The sequence below is a fragment of the Rousettus aegyptiacus genome, unplaced genomic scaffold (genome assembly GCF_014176215.1).
Source record: "Rousettus aegyptiacus isolate mRouAeg1 unplaced genomic scaffold, mRouAeg1.p scaffold_m13_p_2, whole genome shotgun sequence".
NCBI classification, from domain to species: domain Eukaryota; kingdom Metazoa; phylum Chordata; class Mammalia; order Chiroptera; family Pteropodidae; genus Rousettus; species Rousettus aegyptiacus.
Genome location: NW_023416295.1, coordinates 9,461,248 through 9,473,417, shown reverse-complemented (window position 1 = coordinate 9,473,417; position 12,170 = coordinate 9,461,248). Strand labels below are relative to the sequence as shown.

Sequence of the window (12,170 nt, the reverse complement as noted above, 5' to 3'; positions counted from 1 at the left end):
GCTCGTTGTCAGGCGGGATCAGCTTTTGGGAGGATGGATCCAAGGAAAGAGTCAAGTGTGTTGAACAGTTCGTTTCCCTGGCTGCTAAACTCATCTGACGTGCCCCTACTTTCCCCTTGCCAGTCCTCAAATCACTATTTAGTCAAGATTTCTTGGTCTCACAATTAGGAAAAATGATCTATTCTACTTTCATTGTGCTCAACCATCTCCCCTCGTTGCCCTTAGCAGAGCTCTAATATAGTATTAATTTCTGTAATTCAGGGGTCCCCAAGCCTGGGTCATAGACTGGTACCACTTCGTGGCCTGTTCGTTAGGAACTGGACCACACAGCAGAAGGTTCGCAGCGGGCAAGCAAGTGAATGTGAAGCTTCATCTGTATTTGCAGCCTCTCCCCAGCACTAGCATCACCTCAGATCATTAAGAATTAGATTCTCACAGGAGCACCAGTCCCTGATGCCAAAAAGTTGAGGACCACGGCTGCAATTGTTTTCTCTCTCAAAGGAGGAGCTCCATGCAGGCAGAGGTCACAGTGTCTTAGTTCCCTGACCTATTTTCTCAGTGTCACAGTGCCTGGTACACAAAACATCTGCACAGATGGAGCAAGGCCTATATATTTCATCATGGATTGAAAATAATAACAATTTAGAAAAATGCATATTTTTCTTTACATGACTTTTCTAATAAAGCAATCAAAAAATATGTCAGATTTAACTGCTAAAGGCAGGCATAGAAAATAAGCGTTCTTTGTTTTCTGACTTCTTTCACACTTACAGATAAATATCACTTGATAACTCTGGTTTAGATTACACAGTGTACTACAAGAATATTAATCCAATCTCCATCCCATCTGAAAACAACTGTGACTTCCTTGTAACTTGTGTGTTACAGTGTGTTATAGAGTGAGGTGTATGTAATCTGTGCAGACTGACAGCTGATTTCTCCCAAATCTCATCGTATTAATCCCCCTGTTTATACGATCTTCAATTTTTTTAAAGGATTTTTTTTCATTCTTTTAAAATAAGGTAAATAATCCTTAAAATAACCCAAAGAAAACAAAACGAAATGAAGCCTCACTGGTACGGCTATTTGTTCAGACAGATGTGAGTTCAAATCCTGGTTCCTCCACTTAGCCATGTCTGATTGGCCTTAGGAACTCATTAACCAACAAGACCCCCCACTTTTTCTGAATACATATGCCTGGAAGACTACATAAAGATTGGAAATATTATTTGTAAAGAGTCTAGTGCAACATCTGACCCATAGTAGCCACTGATTCCATTAAAACTCTAATCACTGCTGCTGCTGATGTGATGACATTATTTGAGCTGGATTTCTGCTTTTCCAACAGTAACTAGGAAACATTTACTTTTTTATTACAGACAGGAAAAAACATTGAGAGTATTATTTAAACCAGGACCCCTATTTAATTCATGTCTCCTAATCAGGGGGCAGGAAAAAAGTTAGATCCTGGGTTTGTCAATGATCCTAAACAAATCATGACTATTTTTTAAGAGTGCACTTTCTCAATTTATGTTATAGTTCATTGGGATTTGACTGAAATGGAAATTAAACTACAAAAAGTCACCTTACAGATGTAAAACATCCTGAAATATAAAGTGGAAGTATAGTTTGGAACAGACATTATGATATTATTGAAACTTTATGAGCTGCTTTGCTTTTTATAGGAACTTTTTATCATAGAGATATAAAATTTTAGACATAGGATACTTAGAAATAATTTACTTCAAATCTATATTTTTATCTGAGAAAACTAAAGTTCAGGAAGAGATATTTTATTGAACTGACCTGAGAATTGATCCCAGATTTTCTCAGCCCCCTTCTGTAATGGTTTGCTATTTTGATATTTCTAAGAAGTAATGATTTTATTTTATTTTATTTCCCCCAAGTATATCTTATTTAAACCTAAATTATTTTTATATTAAAAAAAATAGTCAATATTTCCTTTGTAAATTTTTTTTCAAAAATCTTATTTAAAACTTTTTCTTAGAGTTTTGCTCTTTGCCACTTTTTTAGATGAAAAAAAATATTTGGAAAAAAATTAGAGGGCATCATCTTCATTCAAATAAATATAAACAAAATGTATAAGATTTTCGAATGATCGTTCAGAGGCTCATTCACTCACACATTCAGCACATACTTATTGAAGCATAGTATTCAAAATATTTATTAAATATTTAATGAAAATACATTATTAGCCTTGTAAAGTATTTTTAGTACTACTAGAGTTAAGAGAGAAGCATTGCTTGCTGAATTCTTATACCGTATTTGGCAATTTAACTAATCTCTCTGCCCTTTATTTTTCTGTCAGTATGCCAACAAAAATATTGTCCTCATTAAAAACTCAAGGATTTTACATTTAGACCATATATTATAGGAGGGAAAATGTAAAATAATATCTGTTCAGATCTGTATTAGCAGATTTGCTATAGCAAACCTCAGTGGCTTAATATAATATGGTATCTCTTGTTCATGTCGTAGGCCACGATATATCACAGGCATGTGATAATCAATTAGTGGGTTCACTATAAGATGAGCAATTCTCTCTATTGTTACTGGGACATTTCTATCTAGTGGCTCTTCCAACAAAGATGGACCTCAAAAAATCACAGCCAGCAGCAGAGGGGATACAAGAGGATGAGGATTTTGTGACAAGTTGTGTGACCAGACCTGGAAATAGCATACACTGCTTCCACCCACATTCTCATGGCCAGACTTCAGTCATATAGCTTTCTCTAACTGCAAACAATGCTGAGAAGTATGGTTTAACCAGATGCCGAGAGGAAACAAACAGATTTGTTCAGCTTCTTTCTAGTCTCTGCCCACATGTTATCTTAGCTTCCACATTGCTAGAACAAACGAAAATATAGATTGCAATCTCTGAGCAAATTGTCTCTCATTGCCCTACAATACTAGAATTCCCTAAAGACAATGTTACTAAAGTAGGTCAACATTTGAGGATGCCTGATGACTTCAGTTAAGGTTTTGTAGGTAAAGGTAATTTGGCAATATCTGTACAATCTTCACACACCTTGATGATTTTTTTTTAAGTGAATAATTAAATCACCTGGATGTTTTTTTGAGAGCTTTTAAACACTAATCATGGTCATTGACATTCTACTGATTGTTCCATGCTTTGAAAAGGTGTTATTCCTTGCAACCATGAAAAAGAAATGTTGAATATGTCAGCGCGTGAGTTCCAGTGACTTATGGTGACAGGTAGGCATGGCCGGAAAACCTGTCTCTTTATCAGGTCTCTGCTAATTGCCATTTGTGTGACCTCGAAAAACTTGTGTAAAGGCTTTCGGCTATTTTTTGCACCTGTAAAATCATGAGGATTCTTTGCGTAGTCTATTCTACTTCAATGTGCCGCATCTATTTTATTTTTTATTAAATAATATGCCTCATTTATTTTATTAAAACCCAGGATTTATCCTATGTGCCTTCTTAACACGAACATTGACTTTCTTTCCAATTTTATTTAAAACCGAGATATCTCCAGACCTCTGAGCTATTACGCTTTCTCTATTTATATTTGAAGGGAAGGCATCCCTTAGATGTTGGAATTGACATAACTAGCCCAAACAACAGAGTTCACATGAGAGAGAGGCAATAAAAAAAATATTATTCCTGCTCCCTGGTGCCCTTTAATTGTGGAGACATAGAGCCTTTGCCCTATTTTTCCCAGGAGACTCTAGAGATAAGAGAATTGCAGGAGGACTCAGGTGCTCCCCTGGACTCATGGGTAAACCATTCAAGCTGTCTGGCTCTGATCAGCTCCAAATGCCACAGTTTTAAAAGATACCATGACATGCTCTGAGTGTCCAGGCCAGGATAACCAGGAGAGCGAGAGTTCTAGATTTGTATCTGAAGGAGTTGTGACCAAGGAGAGATTTTGTCACTCTGGATTCTAAAGGGTGTTTACTTAAAAGAAAAAAAAAAGGAAAGAAAGAAAGAAAGAAAGAAAGAAAGAAAGAAAGAAAGAAAGAAAGAAAGAGAGAGAAAGAAAGAAACACATTAGTTCTGAGTTGCTCCAGGAACAGGACTATCAACAACCAACAAATGTTGTTTCTTGGAGAGAAGCCGACTTCAGCTCTGTATGAGAGCTTTCTAGCAATTAAAAATGTTTACAGTCAGACTTACCCATGAGGTGGGAACTCCCCTTCCTAGAGCTGTTATTCCAAAGCTAGGACACCGTCTCAGCAAAGACATATATACACCTAGCTTTTTGTGTTGCGATTGTAATTTCCAAGGTCCCTTTCAGCTTTAAAATTTGATGACTGAATCAAATACCCATCTAATAATGCAATTTAGTTCATTGTCTCCTTTAGCACTTCAAATGTGTTGTTGTCTCTGCCTAATTAATCTGTTTTGATTACCTTTCATTATTTTCACTTTCAACAGTTGGAATAGAATGGATAGATGTTGATCTTGCTGATTATGCCAATAAGAGGGGATAGTTCTGAAGCATTCTTCTTGTCCATAGGAAACTCCAATGCTCATCAGCAACATAAACTTTGGTCCCTGTATTTCCAAGCACAATTAGAGTACATATTTCATAACCAGACGATCCCAATATGAGTGTGAAATTTCAAGAACAACAGCCGTCACAGGCCACAAATACAAAAGCCTCTTGTCTAAATCATCTGAATCATCTAGATGTTCATAGAAACAGTGAAACATTGTGGCAGATTCTTTTAAATATTGCAAAATAAGAAAAGAAAAGGAGATTCTGTTTCTCTAAGAAAACGTGTTAATGGACGTATTTCCAAATAATACTCATTTTCCCTGGCAAATCTGTTGTTTTCTAATCTATCATTAGTAAGTCGATTAGAAACATGAATAGGTTAACAAAGAACATAACGTTGGCCGTAGTAACTAACTCATGTTTGTCAGGGACTGTTATTGGTTCAGGCCATAGCCCATGTGCTGGGAGACTGGCAAGGTGGAAGGAGAGGCTGTGAGTCATGGGCAAAGATGGGGTGAGATAAGATAATAGCTAACTTTCCTGGGTGAAGCATGCATGAGTTCCTTCATCCCATCTATTTTCATTGTAGTCTCTATCAGGTACTAAGTCTTCAGTCATTAGAAGCTTAAAATCTGGTGGTGGAACCAGACATATAAATCAACGCTTACATGACCTTTCCAGACAGAACGAAAGTTTGTAGAAAGGATAATGCTGTCAGTTTTAACATGTTGGGGTCCCCCAGACAGTCATATATAAAGGCCCATTAGTATTATATTGCTTTCGTTGTCTCTAGAGCTTGAGAGGGATTTTGAGGTTGTGAAAATTTATAAGAATCCTCAATACCATTTTGTTGCTGATGGAAGGAATGTTGATGAAGCAGAATGAATGAGACTCTGAGAAAACTCAGTGTTTGGGGCAGGCCTGATGATGAAAACCATAGACCTGAGGAGCCAAGTAGTGATAGATGCCTCAGGGTCCAGGACAGGAATGGAGAAGGAGAAGGATGAGATAGAAGCCAGAGAAATAAATGTAGACACAGAAACAGCATGAAGAGGCAAAAAAAAAAAAAAAAAAAAAAGAGGGGAAAACTTCGAGAAGGAACTTCAGCATTAGCATGGGGTATGACAGATTGGAATTCTGAAGAGACTATTTTGATCATGAAAGGATTCCTCCTGGTTGCTTATTCTTATTTATCCTTCTTCAATTTAAATGCTGTAAAAGTTTAAGACAATAATATGCAAAACACACGAGATTAATGACAAATGCAACGCAATAATACATGCACTTTTTTACAGCAAGATTTTCATTCAAGATCAGATTTCAAAATGAATCAGATTTTAGGTAACTAGTTAACATCCAGTCATTTATTCTATGAATAGAGGATGACCACATTCTATGTAGTCGACCCTTGGGCTACACACTGGGCCTGTAACTGAACACTGAAAGAACTTAGATCCCACATAGAACTTGACCTCAGTTATTTAGGATTGATCTTGTTTGAAAAAATTTATGTTACTAATATCAATTTTTTTTTCAACAGGCTTTAAGGAAACATTGAAATATATGGACACGGATAAACGTGTCCTTATACCTTTGAATAGATGTCTTTGAGCTTTAAATGTATCTTACTGTATATATTTCTTATCTAATTGTCCACTTTCCATTTGTTTCTTTTCAATAGCTGTTTTAAAGATTTTCACATTTATTTTAATTAGAAAATGCATTGTGTAGGAAGCTTTTCTTGAATACGTGTGGGAAACCAAATTTATTCTCAAATAAAATGCTCAATAAATATATTAATGATTTTCTTAAAGATTTTTCAGCTCTGAATTTTATTTAAGAGGCTGATGTTAAGGTACCAGTCCAAGCAGCACGATTTCTTCAATTCTTTTGTTCAAGTATTTCTAAATATATCTGCCAAAATTTACCTAAGACTAACCTCTGGGATTTGAAAACAAAGAAGGAAGAGAGAAAAGACTCCTTTTTTTTTGTTTTCAGAGCTGTATGGGGCTTTTATTTAGTTGAGGTTTGAGACTGAAGTGACACTTCTCTGGTCTGTGTATGCGAGTAATTTGAATGAGAACAAAGAAACTGATGTTGGTGGAGGTGCCTTGACACAGACCCTCAGCTTTTTATATTTAAAATGTTGTCCTGATCTGCAAAAATATTGGACCCAAGGTTAAGCTTGAGCATTTTTTTAGTTTGGTTAGTTTTATTTCCAATGGTAGAAAACGTGTGTGTGTGTGTGTGTGTAGGAAAAAAAAAAAAAGATAAATGTTTAATGATGGTAAAGGAAAGAAATAGAGAAGTCAGTAATAAAGCGAGGATCCCAATGGTTTGTTTAAACTCTGGAGGAGAAGGTGAGGTGAAACAGATGGGTCATTAGGATTCGAGGCTGAGACAGTTGGAAGCCAGAGCACATTTTCTTTGAAACTGTAAATAAACAGCTTGGAAATAATCTAAGATGTTCTTTTCTGACACTTGTTTTATCTCGTTTGACTTAGGGCACTGAAAAGCAAGAGTTGGTTAAATTGTTTTGCTGTAGTCATTATGCTGGAGTATATTTCTTGTAAAATATTTGACTTCTTATATTTGATTTCAGTGTAACTGGGACTTAGGCTTATATCCTGGGCCATTTAAAGACCAGGAACCTTTCTGAGGTGGTTGTTATGAACTTAACCTCCTGGTTTAAGTTCTGTTTCACAGGAGGAGGCTCATGACATGTGTTTACACAACTGCAGAGCATCTTGGAGCTGGAAGAGGCCATTGTAATGTAGAAGTAAACGAAAACCAAACAAATGAGAACAGGCACAGGCTGTTAATTCAGAGCTTGCTATATAGCAAGGCCGTAGGCCGCTACCACTTACATCTGACAGAGACTCAAAGGCAGGGAGAAGAGTGGAGAAGCTTATGGTGGAAAAAGCTTGGGACGTGCCCCAAATAGAGGCTATCGGCCTAGGAAAGCTGAAGGCAGGCTAACTAGAAGCGGAGCAGCCTCTGCCATTAATTTGGGGTATATAGTCTACTTTCTCTGTTTGGCCCTATTTTGGAACTTGGGCCCAAAGTCCTGGCTGTTTAGGGTCATTTGTTACACAGGCTATTGTTTGACTTCCCAGATTGGTTGCTAGAGAGACTGGTCTGAATTCCTGAAGTCAGACTTAAAGGTGGTAGGTATGCTTCCTGCGCTGGTTAGTTTAGATAAAGGTTTAGAGTTCTGTTTTTATATGTGGTCTGGAAATTTTCCATGTGTATATTCAGTCTCTTGGTCATTATCTAGTCCCAATGTAGAAAGATTAAAATAAATCCACAAAGGAAAAATTGCTAGAATTTATTTAAGTTAATACTGCTTTTTACATGTGTGACACTTTTTAGTTTTCAAAATATCTTCAAGTGTCGAATATTATTAGAGCCTTCAAATTAAAATGGGGAGTTAGGCAAGGCTGGCGTTATCTACATTTTGCAGTTAAGGAAAATAAGACTCCAAGAGGAGAAACGAAGTGTTCAGTGACATAGGTCACCACCCCAAGACGATGCTAAGGCTGCAAAGCTGAAACTCTCAGATCCTTCCTTCACACAGGGCTGCTTATGGTATTTCAAACTGTTGTCTCTGCCCCACAGATGCAGGAAATAGAGAAATAAAGTGTGACGTTTGCATTGTCATTCTGCAATATGATGAGTATTTGAACCTACATTCAAAGAAAACAAAATCCAGGTTTAGCGAATCATTTCTGTGATTCTTTTTTCACTACAGTTTTTCTCAAAGATTCCTTACTTGAATTAAAATTTCAATCTGGTGAATTTTATAACTCGTGATTGTAAAGTAACCGGAGTTTTAAAAATAGTATTAGCTCTGTGCTCCTTTCATAATTTATAATATTCAATTCTCTTGTTCTGTTAGGAATGTTGTATTTCCTACACACACCAGAAAGATGCCAGCGGAGTTGAGAGACCTAATTAATTAATTAATTAGTTCATTAATTACCTATCGAGCAATATGCTAAGGGTTCTGGAGGCGCCAAACTGGGAGGGGTGGGGAAGGGAAGCAAAAAGCAAAATTCAGAGCCTGCCTTGAAAGAACTCAGAGCCTTTTGAGAAGAGAAAATATAAAGAAAAATAATGTAAGACAACCTCAGTGCAGAGATGACCATCTACCCTGGGACCGAGTAGATTAGCTGAGCAAAAACAAGCTATAAGTCTATTCAAAGCAGACGAGGTAAGAGGTAGTAGCTGTCCAAAACAGCACTGTTTTTGCTAGAGCTGGAGGAGAGAGAAGGAAGGTACAACCACCTTGATGATGTTTCTTGAATATATTGTTCAGGCAGGAAGTGAAAAATTTCAAAAGCAAGAGAAGAGGGAGATGGTGGAGAATCTTGCGGTTCATAACAAGACACATAGACATTTCTGTGGATAACAGGATGCTTCTAGAAGAATTTTAGTCAGGAGTACATTATGAGTAAAATTACATTTTGTTTGTTCATTTTTGTATTTAAACTCCTCTCTATGTGTATTACGGGATGGCTATTTCCTGAAATAACACTGTTCTCATGGCAGCGAGAAGATAATACTCTTATAAACCATCTTTATTTCATGTGTTTCCGAACACTTCTGTACATGCATTACACAAAGGCTATTATATCCATCCCTTAAAATAATAATTCATCATATTTGCATTTTTTATGTTGAAATTACTTAATATTTGCAAGCCAACCTATTTTTTTTTTAATTTCTACTCTGCCATCTTGACTGCATCTCTGAAGTTCTTCAATCATATTTGCATTTTAAGTAGTTCACTTTGGCAGCATATGCTTTGGAGCTTGTACTTTGGGGAGACAAGGACACAATACAGGAGACAAGTTGCAATAATTTAAGAGTGCTAATTACAGGTTGAACCAGAGAAGTTGAGGTAGATACGATACAAAATGGAACAGAAGGGAGAGCAAGAAATTCAGAAATAAAATCTGCAGAACCTACCGACTAATGGATTTGAAGAGTCGTAGTTAAAGAAAGGGAGAGGAAGCTTTTAGTTTGATGGTTGGTTGAACAGGAGGAAGCATTAGTTTAGTGAAATATGGTGTTGGCTCAGTATCTGAAATGTTAAATTTGTATTTTCTATGGGGCATCTTGATAGACTCATCCGGTAGGCAGTTGGATTTTTTTTTTTTAGTCTAAAGCTGTGGAGAATGGTCCAGGCTTATGATAAAATATTTAGAAATCACTACCAACCCCATTCAGTTGCTAGTTGACTCCTGGACGATAAAATCACAGAAAGATAGCATGGGAAGAACAGTGGCTAACAACCATGAAGCAAGAGAAGTTATAGATGATAAAGAAACTGTCAGACATCGAACACAACACAGGACGATGGACCATCACTGAAGCCTAGAGAATTAAAGATGTAAATAAGAGAGTAATCAAGGAGTTGTCAAATGGCTTAATAATGTCTTCTGAATTTCCTATCTTGAAGGCACTAGGTGATCTTAGCAAAAGCAGTTTTAGTAGAGTAGCTGGTAGTGTCACAGCAGGTAGCGGAGCGAAGGAAAGATGAGATAGTAGAGAGTGAGTCTAAAGTACTCTTTAAGAAGTTTTCTTGAAGATGAGCACAGAGAAGAGTTAACAAAGAAGAGTCAAGAGTCATTGAGCTTCTCCTTTTCCAAAGAGAAAACTATTTCCCAATGATGTTAACTCACACTCCTCAAAAAAAAAAAAAAAAAAAAAGTGTGATCTCTGACCCTGTTTTATTTAAGTGTTGTAAGGACCAACGCACATCTAAATTCCCCAAAATCGATTGAAAGCATTTTAGAAAATTGTTCTTTAATTTTAAAAATAAAACCTGGGAAAGGTTTGACTTTTGTTTAATGAAATGTAATTTTAATTAATACACAGAATCGACAGAGGAGCTGAAAATACGAAGCCACAGCACGGAACCTCTACCAAAGCTGGACAGCAAGGAGAGAGGGCATCATGGGGCATCTTCCAGAGAGCCTGTCAAAGCTCAGGAATGGGATGGAACACCGGGACCACCCATGGTCACCAGTAGACTAGGAAGATGCTCTGTGAGCCCCACTTTGTTAGCAGGAAACCACAGCTCAGGTAAGACCGATAATGTTTTTGCAGATGGGAATTCCTTGTGTCTCTAGAAACTGCTTTTGTGCAATTATTACTTGGAGAACCATAGCCAAGGGATATCTCTGTACGCTCATAGGGACAGCATAAGTAGCCCTCCACACAAAGGGATGTAACAGTATGTTGGACCACCCTAGGGAGTATTATTCACGTGAACGATAGAGAAGTGAGTAATGCTTCTTGGAGCTATGCAATGTGGTAGCCCTGACAACTCGAAACATCCAGTACCAAATTTCATCTATATCCAGAGTCCTCACCTAAAGCATTCTTAATTCATGAAGTTTAAGTGATTTAAAGTTTATGCCTCCTTTGCTTCAGAAAAGATTTTAGGCAACTGGAAAAAAATTAGCAGAAGTAAAATTGAAGATAAAAATGTAACAAAAACAATCTGGAGGCAGTCAAGAAAATAGATATAGTATGAGGCATCTGAAGAGGTGAGCTGAAGACAGGAACTGTCATGGTACTGAGTTTCCAAATCTAAGTCAAAAGATTTAGAAAATTCTAATCCAATGCACCTTTAAATTTGAATTAAGTTCAAATCTGCAATGCAATTTTGCATCTTTAATAAATAAATATTATTAAACTTCTTTTTAAAGTAGCATATATTTGCTTTGAATTGATTTATCTACAGGATGGACTCACAGAGAGCTGTCAATTGAAACAAATGACAAATAATCTACCCCTTAAGAGCATAGGGCTCTGAAGAAAAGACCAATCCTTTAATGTTCTTTTCAACACTAATACTCATCTTGGAAAGCAGTTTACGGAATTTAGCCTGTGGTCTCTCTGATAGGCATGCACAAGTTAAAATCAAAATAAGATGAATCATTTTTGTATTTGGGAAGAGATGTTTCTATACTAGTCCCCAGGCAGAGGCAGAGCAATAACTTCCCCACATTCAAAAATTTACTTTAAAGTTTTGGTGATGCAGCCATATCATGTGTGATGTGGATAACCAATTTAATAACCTGAGCTTAAATCTGACAGAAGGAACATTATGTGAATATAGCAGAAATTTAAAATCTATTTTTGATAGTAAAGTATAAATAGCTGTAAGTGCATGAGAAGAAGATATCTGTTCATTTTGTCAAAAAAGAAAAAGAAACATATAGAACCAATAGTATTTTATAGGAAAAAAATTCCCAAAGATGGTTGATACCACCATTTAATTGAGAATTACGATTAGTTTTAGGTTCATTATTTGTATTAAAAAAAAAAAAACTATCAAAACCTATTCTGGTCCTAACTAAAAAACATAAACAATGTCTGTTCCTATGGTGACCAAAGATATATTTTATAAAAACCAAAGCATTTCCTGAGTATTTATTATGTAACAGCCACTGTTCTAGGATCTAGGAGCACAATGATGAATAAGGCATCTTCACATTTCGGTGATCGAAGTCAAGTGCAAGACAGACAGATGGATCGTTAAAATGTAATGCATTATACACAAATAATATGCAAAACAGAAATTCGATTACTTTTTTTGTGAGAAGGTATGATTTTGGCAAAAATAATCAGGGGCTTTTGGTAGCTAAAAAAATAATGACTTGAGGGTGCA

The 12,170-nt window shown here is 36.5% G+C and overlaps 1 protein-coding gene across 6 annotated transcripts in view; it reads left to right on the top strand.

Annotated features, from left to right (window-relative positions):
• Window positions 1-12,170, top strand: part of NYAP2 (neuronal tyrosine-phosphorylated phosphoinositide-3-kinase adaptor 2) — a 233,521-nt gene that overhangs the window by 156,373 nt on the left and 64,978 nt on the right. For all 6 annotated transcript variants that reach the window (XM_016118879.2, XM_016118878.2, XM_016118881.2 and 3 more), the window contains one exon: window positions 10,370-10,576. In XM_016118879.2, the coding sequence (XP_015974365.1) occupies window positions 10,370-10,576 (207 nt within the window). The remainder of the gene's footprint in view (window positions 1-10,369; window positions 10,577-12,170) is intronic.